Below are 23025 nucleotides of genomic sequence, written 5' to 3' on the forward strand. Positions count from 1 at the left end.
CTGTGTTGCAGATGCTAGCAAAATCCTAAGATCGTAAAAAATATACCAAAAAGCACACTGAAAACGGACAAAAATGGATAAAACGGATGAGTTAAACTGAACTAGTCTTTACGTGAAAAGCTGAAAAAAACAAATAGTAAGCTGAGGCAAAACCACAGTTAACTATTAAATAGGGTGAAACACAAAAAAGTAATATACCGAACGTATAGCTCAGGATAGATTTTTTGGTCAGATATGGTACTTTTGTTGCTTAAGAACACAGCAAAAGTTTGATAAATGCAAATCACATTAGGACTAAACTTCCTGTCAAGAATATATCCGTTCGAAGTTGGGGGCTTCTAGGAACCAAAACCTTATATCCCTTGGAATATCCAAGGCTTCAATTATGATGCAGGACGAAGTCATCGGTTCCATATCTGTTTTCGATGGCATATCTCAAGGGGGCTGAGATAGTGTAAGAAAAGGAAGGGACGAGAAGCAATATAGTCGGAGGCTGGTGCAGATAGGACAAGAAAGAATTCACATTAACTCGGCGCTAATGCTATTTTGTGTTATCTTAACCGATGGTGGGTTACAGGCACTATAGATGCAAGACCACAGTTAGTAGGCGGTCGATTGACTTATGTAAGTGTTTTCGCTTACATACGTCAACCAATGGTGAGAACACCACTTCTTTAGGTAAAATATTCCGGTGAACTGCATAGTTGAAGAAACTATGTTTCTCAATGATGCGTTTTCTTCTCGGGCTTCGAACTCTTCTTTCGTGTCCCTTGAGTTGCATTATTATGAAAAGTTATCGGACTCGCAAAGCTTACATACCTACGCCCGTTGTCTTTAGTGGAGGAGTGTAGAACACCCACAAGGATCCCCGATTGTACTCTGTCCTCGACAATCTTTTGCAGTTCTTTCCAGTTACTATTCATACTTTTCGTGTCTGTTTCCGATGTAGTGTGTTCTTCAGCCTTCCTCTTTTCTGTTTCCCTTCAGGATTCCAAGTTGGGGCTTGCCTCTTGATGCAGTTAGGTGATTTTCCCAATGCATGCTCTATTACATCCAAAGTTTTCTAGTTCCCTCTTTAGCTGAAGATCGGTCTGTACTCTTCCACAGAAAGTTGCTTCTGATGGTGTCTGGTAACAGATCTGGAGTATTTTGAGTAGATCATTGTTTATAATTGCCTGTATATTATTGATGATAGTCATAGTAGTTCTTCAAGTTTCAGCTCCGTACGGTAGAAATGTCTCGACGTTTGTATTGAAATTTGAGACTCACTGATGCAGAGACTGATGCTACACTGGTTGTCTTCATCTGCACTTGTTGGTGTTTATGGGACAGGAGTGATAGGTCACCTGTGAAGTCCAAATCGTCCAGTCGCATCCAAGCTGTCCGTTGTATTCCGTGCTCTCCCTCAGATGTCGAGGTCTTCATAATTCAGTTAACCACCAGAAGGAAGAGCAAAGACTAGAGTAAACAGCCTCGTCTGACTCTCGTTCTCACTTGGAATGCATCTGTCAATTGTCCTTCATGCAGTGTGGTCCGTCGTATGAATTCCGGACGATGTTGACGATTTGGTCAGGTACACCATATTATCGAAGAATGTTCCGTAAGGATTTCCTATTGACACTGTCAACCACTTTTTCATAGTCATGGAAATTGATGTATAATGGCAAGTTCTATTCTACTGAATGTTCAAGTATGTCCTGTAGTGTCGCGACTTGGTTTGTGCACGACCAATCCTTGCAGAATCCAGCTTCTTGGTCTGGAAGTTGAATTTATTATGAACCTTTCACCCTTATAACACAGTCTCCTGTTCGAGTAACTTACACAAGTAAACCCGTATTATTTGTAATAATTTTATCATTACTGTAAACTGGCATGCCTCATGTAACATTTTGTCGTCCGAGAATATATATCATTATTAGTAAATGGTGGGTGGCTTATATTTGCCGAATTAGCAGGATTTGCATCTTTTGGTGCAAGAATATTACTCAGTACATTTAGGTGGATTGCGACAACTAGTACAGGAGTACTGGTCAAGGTATCCTGTCGTACACAGAAGCTGTCGTTCGACAAAATCGGTATCACGTCCTAGACCGATGCATATATGTGCCTGATCTTACTGATTGATTGAAAACAGTCGCAATCACATTAAGGTAGGTTTTGCGCGACTCAACTTCCCCAAATTCTAATTGTGACAGTTACGAAAATCAATACCTAGAATCTATATCTTTCACCTTCAATTGATTTTATAGATTGATCTGATACCGACCGGAGCTGCTACCTTAACGTGGTGGTCGGACTTTCCTATCGTTATGACCCAACCGAGCTCTACTGGCTGGAACATATGTTTCTGTGAGTTCTACCATCCCAGGCAAGTTGATTGAAAAACGGCACGACTAAAAGCAGCAACTCAAGGTTTGAGGGTGAAGTCGTACTGCTGACTGTAGAGGGTGTGACAACAGTGTAGGTATAGCACTGAGTCCTAGGGCAGAACTAGCTCTCTTAGACTGGATCCCAGTAGACTGCCTCCTGTACGCTGTCTGACTAAAGGCAACGCTTCAGGGGTATCGTCCACTGATGGAGGTTACGAGCACTTGAAGGTCAAACTGTCGCAAGATGATTGGTGCGCCACATAGACAATTCAGGAAGTTTTTCAGAAGCGCTCAAATCAAGACATTTTTAGATTTGAATTGAGTTCAACCACACCATGTCTGATAACGTCCATTCTTCAAGTAACTAAGACGATGCCATCGTGATGATGGGTGATATAGGACGAATGTTATTATGTTATCTCGAAGATTTACAGGTTGCGACAATTTTGAGAGCTGTTTGAAAGAAGTACATAAGGTAATATGACTTCTGTGGCTAATAATTATTTTTTTAGTATACGCAGTTCGTCAGAGTCAGATGCTTGCGTTCAGGATGCAGTTTACGCACAGTCATTCTAACATGGTACTTTGTTCATTCCATGTCTTAAGAGCAGTTTTTAGGAAGGTGTGTGTTAGCTGTACAAATTATTTTGTGTAGTTCCGAAATCCTGATGTACGCGATTGCTTGGAACACCTTGTGAGGACTAGACGGTCTGACATGTGAGCTTTGCTTTTCATAACGCATTATATTCAGATTTACTCAGAAGTACTAACATCCAAGAACCCGTTTCCTACGGGTGTATGATTATATAAAAGATTACTGGATTGCCCGGAAGTCAATGTAGGCTCGCTGTTACCGGCGACATGTATTAAGCATGGGCAACCACACAAACAACCCTGTCGAAAGTGCTCATAAACACCCAAAAGAATGTCTCAGAAGAGGTGATTCTCTGCTATTGACGTCCTGGAAAATTTGGGGTAAAACAGACATTGACCTATGTTTACGTCCATATGATGCTGCAAAGGATCTTCAAAGTTTTCCAATTCTTCAGGTAAGAAATATAGTTAAATTTATCATTAATTGCAGGTTCCAATGTCATTTAGAACTCTTTTTAAATGAGTCCACATCTTTTGCAGCTAAAATTGTAGCTGTAAACTATAAACGTGCTAGGACAATGAGACACGAACTTATAGAAGGAAAATGCATCCGGTGCTACGACAAGGGTATGATGTATGTTGTTGATACTTCACGTGCACGATGTGCTTGTGAGCGTTTCGATGACTACATGCTGCCCTGTGATCATATTCTGTATGCACACTCTAAAGATTTAATTCATGGAGGTAAGTGTGTGTTCATTTGTCTCTATAAGCTTTGTAGACTTATCGCTACAGGGAGTGATGATCTCCTAGAGAAGTTCAATAACAACTACCACTCAATCCATGCTCTTAGTGAACCTTTGGCAAGTAAACTCATCCGTTCATGCCTCGAAGCATCAGAAGACATATGCGCACAAGTGATGAGTTCAATCGGTGCTAATGATGTAGCTACATCGTCAGAATCCATTGTTAACACTGACCACCGCTATGCTTCTTGATAACAAGAAGTTCTAATACTGTAATTTTTTTAGTTTTACACAAATTCATTTATCCGGCCATGAACTTATTCTCATAGCGTAAGGGCAGAAAGAGTGTACTGTGCAGTCTTATGTGGCTGTGAGACAGGGATGTTGCTTCGCTTTCTTGTGCAATAATTACCAGTTTGGCGCACACGCGATTAGTCATACAGACCGTTTGCCAAATACTGCAACCTTGAACATGGTGTACTATACTACTAGTTCGAATTTCGACCTTTCACGATAGATAAGGATTGCCGTAACTAAAAAACTGATGCGTTATAAATGAACATGTTTATTAAGTTTAAATCCAGCAAACATGATTCATCAACAAATAACTTCTAATTCCTAAGAATTGTTCCCGTTAGGTATGTGAACACTTGCGAAGCCAGCTGGAAATTAGACAGGAAATAGTTATTGGAGTATAAATGTTTACCAGAAACTAGTATAAAAACAAACCGATATTCAATTACAGATCGAAAGTGCATTTAGCACACCCTTCCTTTGGACAGTCAATCACGCTTATTTCCTTTATCTCTTGCGTTGCTTAAGAAATTCTGGGTCGCAACATACATGGATTGTATTATTTAATTTTTTGGACGGGTTACACTTCGGAAACTTAGGAAATGAACATATATAAAGACTATTATGTGAACTTAATTTGAATCGTCCTGTATAATCTGCAATTATTGATGCATGTTTTATTTTAGTCCCACGTAAGGCATAAGTAATTGTCATTTACGGCATCAGCACGTAAGCTAAACAGACCAATCTGGTCACCTGAGATCAAGATATCTTGATTATCGAATCGTGCTTTTCAATGCTTCCTCGTAACCGCTTTATAATAGTACATATTATGCTGTTAGGTATCTTTGTAAGAATACCGGCAGCCAAAACATTGTAACTCTACGCAAGAGGTGGTAAAGCTATCTTAGCTTAGCCTGTGTTAAAATCTTCACATAATTATACCTCTTCCTCATGATTATGATTTATTTCCTGCAATATAATGATTTGATGGCTTATATATCTAGCTGTAGAAGGTGATATTAACACCTTGGTATGTGTTATAATCATCTATAGCATATACATAATATTTACAACCCTCAGGAAAGCTAATATTTTCACTATTAACCTATTTCTGCCATAAAAGTCGAACAAAACAGTGAAAATCAGCCAAAATTGTGATGAAGGGAAAAACGATAAATCTTATCATAGTATCGTTACTTGTAGCTCAGTTTTGGTAGCCTTGACGATATATGCTAGGATCATGTTATTTCATATAAAAATAAATGATTTGTCTACTCTAAGCATATAATTAAGTATAAATAATTGCTAGTCTACGATACAAATACGAAAAAACTATTATAGCAGCACCTCGATAATGAAATTTCAAGGACTTCGCGATACCATGTACCGCAAAATAAAAAAACCTTTTCACTTAATTGTGAAAGTGGAAAATGAATTTTCGAATTTATTTATAATTAATTTCGAATTTCGGCTGTGCAAAAAGCAGAAATGAAAAAGTGGCTAAAAACAGTGTCGCGGTACCCCATGTGCGTTGCCTTTGCCATGGTGACCCCCTAATTCGTCCCAACGTTGGACCCAAATAGATCACATCGCTATCAGTCACCGATGGAGGGGCTCGATGGAAGACTGTCGCTCATTCTGGAGCACATGCTTAGATTCAGATCATGCTCGAGTACGAGCGCGTATCTGTCTGCGTCTTATTGGACGTAAGAAAGACTCTGCAAGTAAACCTTTTAGGGCCCTACTTAGTGATAGTCAAGCTAAGAGTATATTTCAGGAACAACTAGGAAAACAGTCAGGCAGCCATGTATGTGATGCCCACCCCGAGGCAGCATGCAATGATATCCGAAAAGCTGTGGAAACAGCAATGATATCTGCTAGTACGGTAACCCGTAAAGTCAGGGAGCAACACTGGATCTCAGCAGCATCTATCACACTGATAGATGCTCGGAAACTCATTCCACCTGGCTCTGAACATTGCGAAGAGCGGAGTCAGCTTAAGCGCAAGCTGAGAAGAAGTCTACGCAATGATCGTGAACAGTGGTGGGTAGCGAAAGCAAGAGAGATGGAAAAGGCAGCGGCAATAGGTAATAGCAGACAATTGTTCAGACTTGTTAAGGAAACCGGTATTAGGAAACCGACTGTTAGCGAAACACTCAGAAAAATGGACATATTATACATTCTCAATCCAGGAGATTGGATCAATGGGCAGAACACTTCAGGGATCAGTCCAACTGGCCTTCAGCCACACTTCGGTTTCCCACGATCTCTAGTCAACCTGAATGGCAAGTTAATGTAGGTCCTTCAACTCTTTACGAAGTTGAAAAAGCTACAGGAAATCTGAAGCGAGAGAGAGCAGCAGACACTGGCAGGTTTACCCCTGAGATTTTTAAGGATGACGGTTCAGTATTAGTAGCGAGAGGAATCAGTTTGACTAACATTGTGTCTAAAATATTAGTCTCAATAATAATTTGACACCGAAACTAAGCTTTTGAAGAGCAGACTAGAGAAAATCAGGTTGGTTTACGACCAGAACGTGGCCGTATAGGCCAGATATTCATACTGCGTCAAGTCCTAGAACATAGACACACATTCAGATATCCCACAATGGTAGTATTTCTCGGACTTAAGGCGGCATTCGACTCTGTTGATCGTGAGGTTCTATGGCAGTGTTTGTCACTGAAAGGAGTACCAAAGAAGTACATTAACCTTGTAAAGGCTCTCTACTCGAACACAACTGGTCGAGTGAGAGCTTATGGCGAACTGTCATCAGAATTGATTACCTCAAGTGGTGTTGGTCAGGGCTGTCCACTCCCTCCACTCTTGTTTAACTTTGTCGTTGACGTACTTTTAGAGTTAACACTTTACTCGTCTACATTTCCAGGGGTTGAACTTCTACCAGGAGGTTCACTTGTTGACTTGGAATATGCCGATGATATAGTTCTGTTTGGTGAGGACTGTGACAAAATGTAGAGTCTTCTGACCACCATAAGCAACAGTGCAAGCATGTTCGGGATGCGATTCTCCCCCCCGAAATGCAAAATGTTGTTTCAGGATTGAGTTGCCTCGACAGCTGAACTAATGATAGTGAGTGAAGTAGTTGAGTGTGTCGACCGCTTCACTTATCTTGGAAGTCTCATCAGCCCTTGTGGTCTGGTGTGTGACGAAATCTCAGCACGGATACAGAAGGCTCGACTAGCTTTTACCAACCTGCGTCATTTATGGCGTAGGCGAGATATCCGTCTATCAACCATAGGACGAGTTTACTGTGCAGCAGTTCGTTCCGTCCTACTTTATGGCAGTGAAACATGGGCGGTAAGAGTAGAGGATATCCGTAGGTTACTAGTATTTGATCATAGGTGTCTTCGAAATATTGCTTGTATATCGTGGGACCATCGAGTAAGTAATGCAGTTGTTAGGAAACGGGTACTAGGTAAGGATGGCAAATCAATTGATGATCTAGTGAAACTTCATGAGTTAAGATGGCTGGGACATGTGGTACGTATGCCCAACAACCGACTGCCCCAACGAGCGATGTTTTGTTGTATAGGAGTAGATTGGAAGAAAGCTAGGGTAGGCCAGACCAAAACATGGCACAATTCCATGAAGTCACTGACAAGTAGATTGAGTCATGTTTGTAGGTGTAGACTACCTGGTTGGGGACCGCGAGATGATAGCAACCGACGGTTAGAGACCCTGAATGACATGGCTCAAAATCGTTTGCAATGGCGCAGTTGCATACACTCTTTGTGTTCTCCCAAATTTTGATCTCCTTATTCCTCCTTGTCTCTTTTTTTCTCTTCCCAAATTTATTTCACTGGATTATACTCCTTGAAGAACATCTTCAAACCCTAGTATTTACGATTACTGCTTATACTCTTACTACTTTTACCACTATGATATTTGAATCGACAATTGTATCTATGTGCTAATGTGGTATGGCAACTCGCTCTGATGTACGTGCAAGGTTCTACGTTTTTAATGACTGACTGACTGTATCACGTCACCATATATTATATGCCCAAAAGGTCACATTTCTTATAAATGTGCTCTGAATCCCCACGTTAGCAGTGAACGATAGTTGGTCGAAGGCGAGAGAAAAAGGCCTGTGTCTTTTGCTATAGAAGAGGCCACAGATCAATGGATTGTAGGCCTCGTGTCATGTGTAATATCGAAGTTTGTCAGAATTGGCGTCACACACTATTGCATAAACCGGTTGGGGCTTAACGTGCTATGATTGACTGAGTAGAAGACATTCATTTTTGGTACACAAAATCACTAAAAGAGAGTGTGTTTGTGAATCTAATCCTTATGCACTTCAAGACTGGAAACAAAGAATTTTGTCTGCATGTTTTCTGGGCAATGGCGGAGATACTACTCTAGATGACTTGTTAATTCATAGACCAAGAAAACCTGTGAGGTACAGTGCTTGGAGACGGCCTCGTTTTGTGGGTTTACTTTGACCACAGTTGGTGGGTGGCGAAGTTATTTTGCTCATTGTCTGTTACGTGCCTGAAGCGCATCGTGTCCTGGACTTAAGTTTAGATGGAGCGAAGAGTCCTTACGATATTGACACTACTAGGATGGGTTTCTTTCGGATCGACAGGCTTTAACAAACGTGATGAAATGACTCTGAACTATATTTCTCAATCCGAGGATCTTATACAGCTGTTAAAGAATATATATAACTATGCGTTTTCTGAAATCCGTTCCTCCGATAAATCACCATTTTTAAATGATTCAAGTGCAATTATCATAATAGAGTGCGACGCTTGTCTTGATGAAAATCACTGGATTGTCCCTTACCTTGGAAGATAGAAAGATATGTGGCTTACGGCAGTCACTCCCTAGTCAGACGAAGATTAGGAAGTCTGAGATTAAAACTTGTATACAATAAGACTTTCGGGAAAGCTACACCCATGCCATGCAGCAGACGATTAATAATGGTATGTGGTTGTAGTTACAGGTACGCAACTTGGCCCATCATGCTGTGATCAATACCAAGAAAAAAGGAAAGTAAGAGTAGTATGAGACTGTTGCTAAGGTGGCCATAAAACCTTTAAATGATTTTTTCTACCGAGGTGCACTACAACAACAGGTTTGGTTGGTATCCTGTTATGTTCCTACAGGGAACAAGTTACCGTTTCTGTGGATGTAGAAGAGGTGTTCATGCAAGTAAAGGTTAGAAAAGTGGGTAACTAACTTAGAACTAGTAAGGGAAGATTTTCCGTAATCCAATAGCATAGAAATGATAGTTCATGTGCTTTTGAATCTAGTGTCCACTCATGGAGCCGTTGGAATTGACTAGGAAATCATACACGATGCCTTTAAACTTCAATTTGACCCATAGGGAAAGCCTCTGACCAGGAGAGGACATTGTCCACCATTTCATCACTTTGCAATCCACTAGGACCTACTGCTCCAACATACCCTCCTGCCAAGCAATGCTTAGCAAACCTTTGTGGGTTACGCACTGGTTGAAACCAGACTCTGACTACTAGTGTTTTGACCTCGTCGAAATATTTGGTTAAGTTTGTGCTGAAGCTCGCGACAACCAACATTCTCCGAAGTATTAAAAGTGAAAATAGAGAGAACTGCGCACAAACCTCCGGACAGTGTTTTGTTCCATATTAAAGCCAGGGTGGCACTTATAAAACCGCTATCCGTGCCTAGATTAGAGCTAGCAGCAGTATTGAGTACCCGAATAGGTGAAGTTTTGAATACAAGTCTTTCACACACATGTGAAAGATGTGAAAGCTTGGTCTCCTGAAGAGGGTCGAATAACTGCGGACTATATGTTCGGTTCACGGAGGTACAGGCGTACTGTTGTAAGTCCCTTGCCTCCCGTCGACAAAGAGTAGTTAGCTAAGGGAGTCATGACTGGACATATCCAGATGTATCTCTACGTAGCTGGGGGGACTTCTGAGGCCTGTCTAACGGAAAGAACACACTTAAAGTCCCTCAAAACCATTTCAGTGAACAATATTATCATTTGTCTGTTTCTTCTCCCTAAATCGTAGTTTAACCCTTTCTCAGGTCTCTTTTAACCGCTCTTTATGCTCTTCGTCCTTCTTTGTCGGAGCTTTTGTTAGTCGATCGTGATTAAAGATGTATCTTTTGTTACTTAATTTACTGCTGCATATTCCTGGACTGTTGACAATGAAGTCGAGTCTGGTTAAACTCAAGGTCATAGCGTGGTTCAGTGTATGACTTAACTTTTGGCTGACCTTCAGAGAAGGGTTCTCCAATCCTGGTTGGAACCATCGAACTGTGGGACTACTCGAAATATGCGACAGAAACGGGGTGTTCAGTGTTTTTGAGACGATGGTTCGACTTTTGGTTTTATGGGTAGTGTGTTGACCATAGGTCTTGTTCCATTAGTTATGCTATTGGTAACTGACTTATTCAATTACAGCAGTATAAGAGTGAAAAACACATTCTCTAATTATCAGGAACGCTCTCTAACTAAGGAAACGTGGGCCCTCAGAAACAAAACTTTCACTGACCTTGCTGACGATTTTACGAATATATAGTGGTTAGCAACCGTGTCGTTCGAAACTTCTCCTCTTACGAGTGTCTGAAAGCCAAAAAACCAGATTCTGAGAATGACGAAACGAGATGATTAATTCCAGTGATGATCAACCTGTTAGATGTGCCTAATCTAAGCTGACTAATTGTCTAGGAGATGTGCAGCACGACGTACCCAGGCGTGATCTGATGTAGATGTTTGGTGTGCACATTTGACTACGCGTGTATCCAGTAAAACTAGTTTGATCAGCATCAATACTGGAGACTAAAAATACTCTACCTCGATGGTTTATTTAACTCTACACTTTTAACCAATTTTTAAGGTCGATATCCGACCTTTATAGGCCTCTTTTTGAAGGTAGCGTTACGAAGTGACTGGTGTTTATGAAACATTGTTGCCACATGCACAATAATCTAGAAACTCTCCGCTCACTTTGTTTTCTAATATCAATTACACTGTGTCTGAGTACTAGTAGTAATACTACTAGTATCACTACGAAACAGTTAAAGAATGAGGACATATAAGTGAAAATGGGGCTATTCGAAAATCGACATTTATTTCCTGATATCATATTTTCCTGTATGATCTGCTGCAAACGTTTCCATAGGGTATCTATTCTCACACCAAAAAGCCACTCGTCGTTGGGCACAAAGTACACGACTTCATGCGGCCCTCCACAAATTTATTATTTGAAACATGTAGGCCATTCTTACCCGAGAAATTCGCACTTATGTATGTATAAATCCACTAAAAGTTGTTTCCATGCATAAAAATCGTCGCTGCATTTCTTGGGTATAAAGTGATGACATCTTAGTATGTATAGACGTCCTAAGACAAGTTTGTCCTACAATGATATCAACTCTTGAAGACAGGATTTCTCTTGTATAATGACTGAATCCATGGATACTGTGATATCAGTTAGCACCCTGACTTTTTTACGTCATTGAATTTCGTTTTCGGCTGGATCCATCAGCCCAAAAACGTTGTGGGGCTGTAAATCCTAGTCCTGATTCTTCACACTTATAACTCAGTAAGTCGACGGTATCAAGGTCAGTGCGGCGTCACTCAAAGGTTGTCCATAAATTATAGTCTCATGTGGTGTGTGTTGCCAACTAGGGGAAGCCAAACCTAAATGTGGCATCAGTCCATGAATTCACTTACAGCTGGAAGGAGCCATGTAGGTAGGCTACCTGTTTAAGATCAGAGCAATGATCGTAACCAGTAGTTAGACTTTAAGTGACGTGGGTCAAAATAATTCACAATCTCACACATGCATTCAATCTTTATCTCCTCTTAGATTCTGAGTTGCACAATTAATTTCACAAAGATTCTTTATTTCCACGTACGCACATTTTCTTGAAGCATGTCTCACCCATTACCCTTCCTATTATTTTATTTATTTATTTGAACACATAAATATTGGTACAGAGGCACCGAATACATATGCGCCACACAAATCAAGTGATTTGCATGTGGGCTATAATACTGCCCCGGTGCCCAGGCCGAAGCAGGTGATTTCCTTGGGAGGCTACACCCAGAGCCTTCGACTTAAAGGTCGGATCCTCAAGGCTGTGAAGTCCCATGGTAGCCGGTGGCCAATAATTGGTTCATACGCCATTTGTTACTTCAGGATCCTGGAGCCCATGTGCAATATTGGTTTGGGATCAGGGTTTTCCAACTCCCCTAGGTGGTCCCTACGTGTCCACTAGCTCGGTTAAAGCGCAGGACATTCTGTTTTTGACATCTCAATTTCGTAAATAACACGAGAAGGCAATGAATAGGACTTCATTAACAGTGGCTATATACGCGTGGCCATGTGAGAGCATTTCAAGAGGGAGAGTGGACTCTCCCCACCCTCGGCCGTACCGGGGCATTTGGGGGCACTATTCAAGCACTAATGTGTCATCTTACTGTGCTGGTCTTATATGGCAATTGGAACCAGTGTACATATGTGCCAAGTTGCGCGTTACAACTGACTTACAATGTTCAGATATGTTATTTTAGGAGTCTCTTGTTGACTAATCTCACTATTCGGTGTTTTATTTTCCAGGTTATTAAAGGATTACTTTTCCGCATTTATAAACCGTCTATGATATATCCGTCGTCAATCCAAAAAGGACATTTGGTCCAATATTATCTACCCAACAAAGTATGAAGTGAAAGTTTTATCTGCATCAATGTCCTCATAACAATTATGTCAGGCTCAGAAGAGGATAGCAGCATTTTTGTTAAAAGACTGTATGCTCGCTATACCAAAGATGGGATTATAACTCCACAATCTCTTGTCACTTGGTTTGTTGATTATTTAAATTATCCCTTTATGTATGACGAAAAATGTAAGTCTAATTTTGGCTTCTTCAAAGATCCTAAAGACACAAAAAATCATCCATTTCAAATTGTTTCTTTTATTACCCGTGATGCATTACAGAGTAACACGATTCTACGGTTTTCAGAAAAAACGGAGCTGTTTTGTTTATATCATTCTTACCGATTTACTTTTGTCGTTGATTTTAGTTGGTCGACTTTGTGTTCAAGTGCAGATGGAACCTGTTATGTAAACAGTATTGTAAAAACAATCAACCAAATTTTCTACATCCTCTCTGAACCCAGCTCTTATAGTTTTCCCGGGACTGGTTATAAGTTGTCCAACTTTACAGTTTTTTGTTCCGTGATCGTTGTTGTTCCTAACTCAAAGTGCTATACATTATTGTCTGGTTGGGTTGTTAACACTAAAGAGATTCCCAATAAAATAGCATATATTTCTCGTTCGCTTGTGAAACTTGAGCGTACGTTTTTGGAAGACATTAAAAATAAGCGTGATGACTCGAAATATACAGGGAGACGATATGTTTTCTTATCGGACCTACTTAGACATGGGGCTTTATCTGTGTCATTACTGACTCCTATTTCAGGACCTGCCACAATCTTGTTTTTCACACACGGCTGTTTTGCAACATCTGATTTTGGTGTTCCAGAATTAGTTATGTCTCATTTAAACGTAGAACATGTTCGATGTGTTTTTATTTTGATGACAGACAATATTATTCCTGACGTCCACAAACCATATATTCCTCATAATATGTCTAAACAATCTTCTCTCATGACTGCGGGTATTCAGCAAGTGGAGTTGTGCAGTGTCTTAGCCAGTAACACTGATGGATTCGTTGTCAATATCCCGTATGAATCTCAGCATTTAGCGGTTCAGATGAATTCGTGGAATAAATTGGCCGAATCTTTGTTAGCCGTCCCCATATTTCGTCATAGCGAATATACAACATGTTATAGTGATTTTAACCGTGACTCCCGAGTCATCGTCAAAGCAGGTTCAAAAATTGTAGAATTGCCTCCACATATTTTGTTAACAACAAGATTAAAAAGTGGGTTCCGGCTTAAATCTATCTCACTAACTAAGAAGTTCACTGTTCCAAAAAGCCATTTAATTACTGCAGAGGCTTCTGTTTACAATAAAAATGAAGAGATAGAAGCTTGTGTTCCACTTACTGAGAATGAGAAAATCTCTAATGATTGTGTGGCCACTAAATTAAAGTTAGATCTTGTGATGGTATGGGGTGTAAATATAACATTCCATTGTTCTATACGTGGAGGGTGGACACGAATACTTCGTTCTCCTATTGTAACTGGCTCTACTGATTTCCCTACAAAGAACATACATGAAGACGCTTTGTTATCTCCCTTTTTTAACTCTTTTACTACTCCTGAAAAGTCGTTGGTAGAATTGAAGGTTGAAGCAAATTATTCATTTTTACGACAGCTTTTTAATAGACATGCTTTACCTTACAGTAATCTGGAACTATCGTCAATGTTTTCTCGTCTTCCATTGCCTATCCAAATGATAACTTTGAATGATTTACTTTTAGCGCATGTTTATGAGTTCAATAGGGACCCATTTGTTCGGAAGGTTCCTGATTCATTTGCTAATCGTTTGTATCCTGTGTTTGTTATGAAAAACAATCTCCAAGGTGATTTGGTTGCAACACCAATTCTACAAGATTTACAACCGACTAATAATCCTGACTATTTATCGATTCTACGCTTTATCGATTATTGGAGACTTTTCATTGATATTGACCTAGTTCAGTGCTATCGTTGGATGGACTTGCATCACATCTTCTTACTCTTGGAATACGATTCACCTCTACCACCTAACTTACATTTCCCTCCATCAGACAAGCGCGATGCTTCTCCTCTATCATGTCGTCAAGCTCTTTTCCGTGTTCATACTCTTCTCTCACAATGGTCAAGTTTTGTCTTGCTCGAAAATAGTACCTATATAAAGTTGTTTCATATCGGTGACTTTGCTGTTGGGAGACTTGTACATAAATCCAGTTCTTTATCATCGATTTCTTCTGTTCCTGGGGCTACCCAGGAAACTATGGACGCGAAAAAGGTTAGTGAATGTGACGTTGGTTGCAATAAGACATGTTCGGGGGTTTCCATGTCATCTGTGTCTCATTTCTGTTTGATTCGTCTCGAATTAAAAATTCCCGAAGTTAGATTTTGCATTGGATTTGTCAATAATACTCCTGTTGATATCCAACACGAAATCATGGAGTATCTCAAAACACAATTAAAGTCTCTCCATTTTCCACCAAGAGGGCGCCAAGCTATTCCCAAATCTAGACACAAATCTGGCACTTTTCAACATGTGGCTGAGTGCAAACATGTTCCACCTCTTCAACGCTCCTGGGAGGATACACCATGTTGCACAGTCTTTAATACTAGGCTTGATCGTCTTGTAATAGACTTCGGTACATTCTGTAACCCTGTGGTAAAAGCCTCAGACTGCATTTCCACTAATAAAAATAAGTCTGTCAAGCTTGACCATACTCAGGAATCTGAACGTGTGTCAAAATCATGCAAACAAAATCGGCTTCTGTTTTTACAAACCGTTCCAGTAAATGATGCGACTATCAATCCATTATTGTTGGCTCAACATCTTTATCATTCTGTTTGTGTATGGGCAGTTTTTTCATCAACTTGGAAGTCATGTATGCAGTCAATATTCTCAAGTCTTGTGAACATTCGATTACAGGAAGGATTTCATCTAGCTCGAGTAGGTCCGCAATCCGGATTTGTGTCTTTGTTAACTGAACTGGAAATGCAATCACTTGAAATCAGTAACACTGAAACTCCATGTTTAGTTCAGTATCAAGTCTATCCAACTGTTGACCCTAAAAATGTAGAATTTCAGGGACATGATTTAGGACATTTGACTGTTATAAATAATTTTTTAAAAAGCCGTATCGATGCTGTTGTGTTAGACATGTTAAATTCACCTGACTCCTCCACGGTTCCCGACATTAAAAAGTCCTCGTTTTCTCCTATCATTATTGCTTCCGAAATATGGATCCAGCCTGTCGATGGTATTATTAACTCAGTTGATTCAGAAGCTGAAAACTGGTCGGGATCTACTTTTTCCGAATTACCCCGGATTATTTTTAATGAAGACGAAGAGTGCATAGTTTCATATATAACATTGGATAACTTATATAACTTTGTAACCAACAAATCCACAGTTTGTATTGGTTCTCCCAAAAAGATAACTTTACTAGGTGGTGATGCATATTTTCCACTAGAGTGTTCTACAGAAATCTGTCTAGTGTACAGTAGCATATCTAGGCTGATATCTCGTTGTTCAAACTTAATTGCTTTGTTCCCTTTATTGGGAAGTGTTGTTAACAAGAAACCTTCATCTAATCTTTCAAATAATGTTCATAACCAGCGTCTGCTAACAAGTTTTCAATCACGTCTCCTAAATTCTGGTTTATTGGTGGAGGTTCCAGTTTCTGTAGATGAATTGAAAACTGTTTTTATTAAATGGGGCTGCAACATAAACTCTGAATTCCCAGAAAATACTGATATTGATCTTCCTAAATTGCGTTGTTTTGTTGGTCGGGGATCTTTGAAGCAATCTGTTGTTGATTCAGATGTTATTGATGAACCAAATCCTATGGTTACGATGATTCTTATACCAGCCACAATAGGTGATGTATTTCATCCTATTATGTTTAGTATACTTACCAATCACCTAGAAAATTCTGATGCATCTAACCACCCTTCTCTTCCTGTATTTATCTATGCGTGTTCTCGTGTTTATATGTCATATCTAATTGATGACAAATGGACATATAAGGCCCCAGATACTCACATCATTGATATGCGCTCAAATGACCGACGTTTTCTCCAATCAGATAAACATGAATGTAATATTGTTGGAAAGTTATATTCTTTACCATGTGAAGTCCCAGACTGTTTTCTGAACGTGGGTTGTCAAAACGAAAGATTGACTCAAGAGTTGCACGCATTGTGGTCTGATTTGATGTTCTATACTGAAATTTTAGAGCACTCGTACAGTTATGGTTTCAGTGTTGCAATTTATCGGATTATTTTACATAACTCTATTCCTGACGCTAAAGATGTCAATTACATACTTAGACACTCAGAAGTGTGTTTTCCAATTCAACCGTTGTATGTAGATCTTACATCATTCTCATTACTTACCTGTTCTCATCTTTTTCCCTACGTTCATTTGCTACACAAAAGAAGTAATAAATATCTAGAAGGAAGTATTTGTTCTAAACATCTACCTGCTCTGGGTTGTGAAAAGCCAAAGCAATCTGCATCTCCACTGTGCTTCTTGGATTCAGAGGACCTGGCAGTTGAATTTTACATGTCTTCCGCTAATAACTGCGACTGTTGTGAAATCCAGAGAAGTTGTCTTTTCAGTACATTTACTGAGTATCTCAAACCCGTACCGAATTTGGATGGTGTTTATGTGTTGTCAAAATCCAAGTTAACGTGTCAAGGAAATCGCACGATCCGTCGTTCTGTAAGTCAAAATATCTTAAAATCTTGGAGTAAAGCTATAAATATTTCTGGTTCTAGGGAAATCCTCAGTCAAACAGACACTCGCAACGCGTACACTAGTTCGGTGACTTGTAACTTATCGGAAGCCAGCGGAGAGAGCGAGGCTTTGTGGGATTCACGCACTCTAAAATCGAATAAAGAGGTTTCGCATTGTAATCATTCTATTTCGCATTCTTCAGATTCACTACTGCGAAAATTGGTAGAGTGGTTTCATCTAGTTACGGAAAATTCGCCCGATATTTGCCCCCTATTCTTACGCATTCGTGGAATCTTGGAGTACAAAGGAACATCTATAAATGTACCTTTATGTAAAGGGATACCTACTTTCTGTGCTTCTCATTTTCACGGGCTTTTATCAGAGCTAATCTTGAAAAAGGCTTCTCAACACAGCTCATCATTCAACCATAAAGTTGCATCTATGAGCAACAGCTCTGCATTAAAAATTGATTTAAGGGAATTATATTTTTATATCGAGATTCTACCTATCGTGAGACCACATTCTGATCTCTTTCCTTCTCACAAATTTAACGACAGTATTTTTAAGAAGTCGCGTCATAAAAATAAAACAGACATGAATTCGGGCCGTGTACGAAATCAACATCTGGAGACTTCAGATATCTTTCACTGCTCTTTTATGTCCAGTAGTTATTCTATTAATATGGCTTACTCAACAATGGAGGAAGAATGTATTGTTATAGATGACTGGTTAAACCAGAACTATGTCTCTAAAATTCCGTCAATACAACAATGTTTTCTCCGCCTTTTCATTTTTCAAATGTTGTGGCATATACATGACAAGTCGGTAAATTGTATGCGTTCCCTCACTCCAGTGACGGAAAAATCCCTTGAAACTGTCCTCCAGCACATTGAAGATACTTGTAAAGCGATACATACTCCACTCTTTAATCCCTGTAGCATGTTAGTCAACCACTCGTATATATCTAGCGAAGATGAACTCTCAAAATCAAATATAGATTTCGAAAAGTCATCAGCTGTGGTAGAACAACTATGTACCGTAGCACCGAACTTTCGCAGTCTTAGAAAACAGGTTCGCATGCAACGAATACACTTGGACTTCGTTTCCTATGACACTGATGTAGTTGACCAGTTTGCGAAGTATTTTGAGAGTATGCTTGTTTCCCATTCGTATGGGTCCCTTCAATATATTAATGGGTACTACTACCTATCAAGCTTTGAAGAGACTTCTGAAAGCGTTCTAGAGAAACGACACACGAAGAGAAGTTGCAGGGACGGTAACACAACTAACTATTTTCCTGGTGTTGGAAATTTCAGCTCTGGTTTTCAAGACCCAAGTGTTACCATGGATAAGATTTCTTCACATCAGTCATCGTTTCCTGATAGTATGGCTATTGCTCATACTTCACAAAAGAGGGCACTTGCTAGGTCTCTAAAATATCAAACTCATATGAATGTTTCATATGTTGGTAATGAGTGGTGTGGAAATAAAGGATCATACTTATCCAAGCAAAATCCTTGTCGAACCCATAGATCATATTCACTTTCTAGTTTTGACTCTCATTATTCCAAAAAGGACAATGAAGCTGTCTTTAAAAGTAATCTTGTTAGAAGCAGTATGAGCCTATCCGAAAGTAATTCAAGAAAAAGTATACATTCACTTGTCTTAGATGAATATATACAATCATCAAATAAATCCATGCCATTTTGGTTTATATTCCGTATTTGTTCCAACTCGGTTAGCGTTTTCTTTCATCATACAGATTTACACATCAAGAGCATTCACGGTCAAAGGCAGTGCCAAGATTTATCACTATCCAAATTTGCACTGCCTAAAAATTCATCATACCAAACTTATGAGGATATATTGTTACTTGAATGTCCGTACTGCACTATTTATCAAAATGTAGTGAATTCCATTTATTCTGTCATTCGAATGCTCAATCAGAAGCTGTTGTTGAAAAAACTTTATGATGAACGTCTATGTGATCAGCTTTTGTTGCCACCCGACGAAGTGGATATGATTACAAAACGCGAAGTAGTTAGTTCATCTGAATGTGATGAAAGCAATACTCGAAATGGATCTTTTAATGCGAGTAATTTTCGTGGATGGAAAGTCCGAAATAGACATCATCTCCGTTCATTCATTCATCATATACCTCCAACAGATAAAGAAAAAGCAGCTTTCAGTTGTCACAAATTGAAGACCCACTCAAATAATCCTAGTCATATCGACAGAACTAATTGCATAAAATCTTCCAGAATACACAATACCAAACATTCCGTGAATATCGGTGGTAATCAAAAGAAACTCCAATTGCGGCGCAAAATTTGGCCACCTGGTGTATTTGCTTGTCCAGTACAGATGACCAGCTATATTTATTTACATCCTCGAGTCTTTCTTAACTGTCAAATATATTCTGTTGAAAAAGGCAGACGTATCATTCCGGTCCTTCGTCGGCTTCTGGAAAATTTGGCCATAACAAACCGATCTAATATGTTCTTCCTCATTGATCACCCTTCCAAAACAGATTCAATTTCTGCTTTTGCCAAGCAAAAACGACAGGCTTATTGTGACTCAGAGGTGCAGTTAATACACTCATCAGAATCTTCACAAGACCCTGTGTTTTATATGTTATTGAAAGAAATTACTACTGCAACATTTTCATCCGAGCAGCAATCAGGTCTATTAGATAAACGGACAAGTCAAACAGAACCAAAGCATTTATTAGAACCTAAGTTAAGTACCAAGATAAATAAAGTCAAACATATTTCTTCAGATGTCCTCACTTCAACCTACTTTGGCAGTTCTGAAGAAACTTCGAAAAATATTCACAAAGGCATCCGATTTGCGGGCAATTTAAAGAAAACTTACAAGCACAACGACCACATTGGGGAAAATGTTTTGCAAATAACTCTTCATGGCATAAGTCAACCTAGCAGGCGACTTTGTTCTTCTGTTCACCATATGCTACAAACTCGTTTAGATGGACTTGTTCTTCAACATATATCAGACAGTCTTTCTCGAAACGCCATTAATCGTCTTACGTTGGAGGACTTTACGTTTTTACTCAATAGGCGAATTGAACATCCCCTCATTCACTTTTATATCGCACTACCTAAGTTTCTAACGGGTAATGATCGTAGTTTGTTTGTTAGTCAAGCAGTTCTCTCTTTTTGCCACTACTTTCGACAAAATCTTCTTTTATTCTTAACTCCAGTTAAAATTGATGATGATACTAAAAAGCGTCTGAAGGAACTAGGTAAGGCTGAGTTATATCTTTTCAATCGTCCAAGCGCTCAGGGTTTCTCTAAACATGGTGTTGCAACTATCTTGATTCAGCTTATGATAACTTCTGGCGATAAAACACCTCAAAAAAATTATAGCTTCACTAGGCCTTACGTTATTACGGAATCCACATCATCTGATGAACCCGCTTGTCCTGGAATGTCTTGCAATCTGTGTTTTCAAGACATGTCTAAAGCAATTAGGAATTTCTCTGAAGTTAGTAAGTCTGATTTACAGAAGCATCCAGTACCAAGACTTGTTTTATCAGTTCGTATGTGGGAGCGTGGACATTCTGATCTGAGCAACTTAAAGATGCGCCTGATGACTTCTGTTCATCATGCTCTCTACGATCTAATAACAGAACATCTTGTTTTGACTTCGCCATTATTTCCAGATGTAGAATGCAGCAATGATACCTTAAATAAGGAGTCTTCCCAAAACTCAAATAGTATTGACTTAGCAAATTCAGATTCAAAAGATACGTTTGTAAGTTCCAAGAATATGCCTCTGAGTTTACTTGTTTTTCAATGGATGAAAGAAGGAAGAAATATTGAATCACCGCTTGTAACAGACGTCTCTACTAGCCTTTCGTCTTGTTTATTTGTTGAACAACTGATTTCGGATCTTCTAAAGCCATTTATTTCTCATGATGATAATTCGGTTCTTGATAGTTCTCCAAATACAATTTCCCGTAAACAGGATTCTACAACAGACTTCACTTGTGTATCTATTATCACTGGTGGGACATTTAGTCCCTCTGAATCAGCAGCGAGTTCAAATACTAAAAGTGAAGCAAAGTGTGAAGAGAATGTAGAGATATTTAAGCCAGGTTTCACCAATAAATATATTATAGTCGGCCGCAATCGAAACGCCTGGAAAAGAGCTCTCAACGTAACTCAGACGGGACAGCAACCCAAATCTATCGCCATTCCAAAATCGTTAGATAAAACATCACATATCTGGCTTATTGAATTTACTTCTGATTCTGGTAAGTTTCCTTTTTACTTAACTGTTTTGATGAATTATTATTATTTTAAATGCTATAAGCACCTGCTACTAGGTATTTTTAATTTCTCGCTTCATACAGAAATAATACACTTTAACGTCTTAACATCTCATGACTCATTGGACATGCTGTTTGGAGGTGAACTGGGAAAAAATGTCCTGTAGAAATTCTGATGGTTAGCATTGAACCCAATATCTGTTATTGAATTACTGGCAAAAGTGACACTAAGTTCGGATATCTTTGTTTAAAGTATCAGTATTTATTCCTATAGTCTTGCAATAATATGGCTCATTCAGTAGCATTTCATACGTGCTAATGTTAACGTATATTAATTGCAGTAATCCATAAAATTGTATATATTTTACTTTGACCGTCAAAATACTATTAATATTAGATTAGGAAGAATCATCATGTTGATAAGTACGTGTTTTTAGTATTTCCTGTTTGTGGATTTTCTTGAATTATCTGAAGTGGAATACCGAATTGTCTAATGATTATCTATTTGAGAACAATCAAACATATTCTTCTTAAAGTTGGTTTTTAGACAACTGTATCAGCTTCTGAAAAAAACCTCATCCCGAGAATCGGCAGACGTAGGACATGCTAAAATATACTTTATGAGTCAGTGTTCTCGTCCGATCACTGCAGTTAAGCAACATTGGACCCGGTCAGTACTTGCATGGGTGACCGACTGGAAATACCGAGTGTGGCCGGCACACGGGCAGTATCCCAGCCCTCACACATATCAAAAGAGATTTGTGTGACGGATATGTATTTGGTGCCTCCTTGTACTAATATCTATGTTAAAATAAATAATAAATAGTGTTTCTTAAATCCTCAAGGAATTGAAGGAATGCATTTTTAGAAATTCCAGTAACCACCTAAAGTTAATTGTGTTTGATTGGTGTTTGAGTAGGACTAACCTTGTTTCTTCAGTATCAATATCACTCGGAGTTTGATCAAGTGTGGAGGTCTTCAGTTAATGGTAGGCATATTTTCGAATGACTCTAATATTTTAGATACAATTTACATGCATCCCTAAGCATTAATTTATGACTCAAAGCCCGACTAGGAAAATAGAGACTATTGATACTTTTTATATAACGATTAAGAAATAAATGGTTTTACTGGGTTAGCACCTATCGATATATTTTACTCCTTTGATTCACTGTAAATATGTAAATATATTTCCCCCTAAAACTGATAGAGCACATTCACAAACAGTAATGAATGTTTCATTTGATGTTCTCCTGCTTGGCCAGTTATTTATCAATAGTGTTTGTTATTTACTCAAAATCCCGACCGAAGCTGCTACCTTGAGGCGGTGGTCG

The 23025-nt window shown here is 39.1% G+C and overlaps 1 protein-coding gene across 1 annotated transcript in view; it reads left to right on the plus strand.

Annotated features, from left to right (window-relative positions):
• The first annotated feature begins 12227 nt into the window (after nucleotides 1-12227).
• The window catches only part of SZT2_1 (KICSTOR complex protein szt2), a 48637-nt gene continuing 37839 nt past the window's right edge, over nucleotides 12228-23025 (plus strand). The window contains exon 1 of the mRNA XM_051211131.1: nucleotides 12228-21676. Coding sequence (XP_051071169.1) covers nucleotides 12730-21676 — 8947 coding nt within the window. The 5' untranslated portion in view covers nucleotides 12228-12729. The remainder of the gene's footprint in view (nucleotides 21677-23025) is intronic.

This window comes from Schistosoma haematobium, chromosome ZW (genome assembly GCF_000699445.3).
Source record: "Schistosoma haematobium chromosome ZW, whole genome shotgun sequence".
NCBI lineage: Eukaryota > Metazoa > Platyhelminthes > Trematoda > Strigeidida > Schistosomatidae > Schistosoma > Schistosoma haematobium.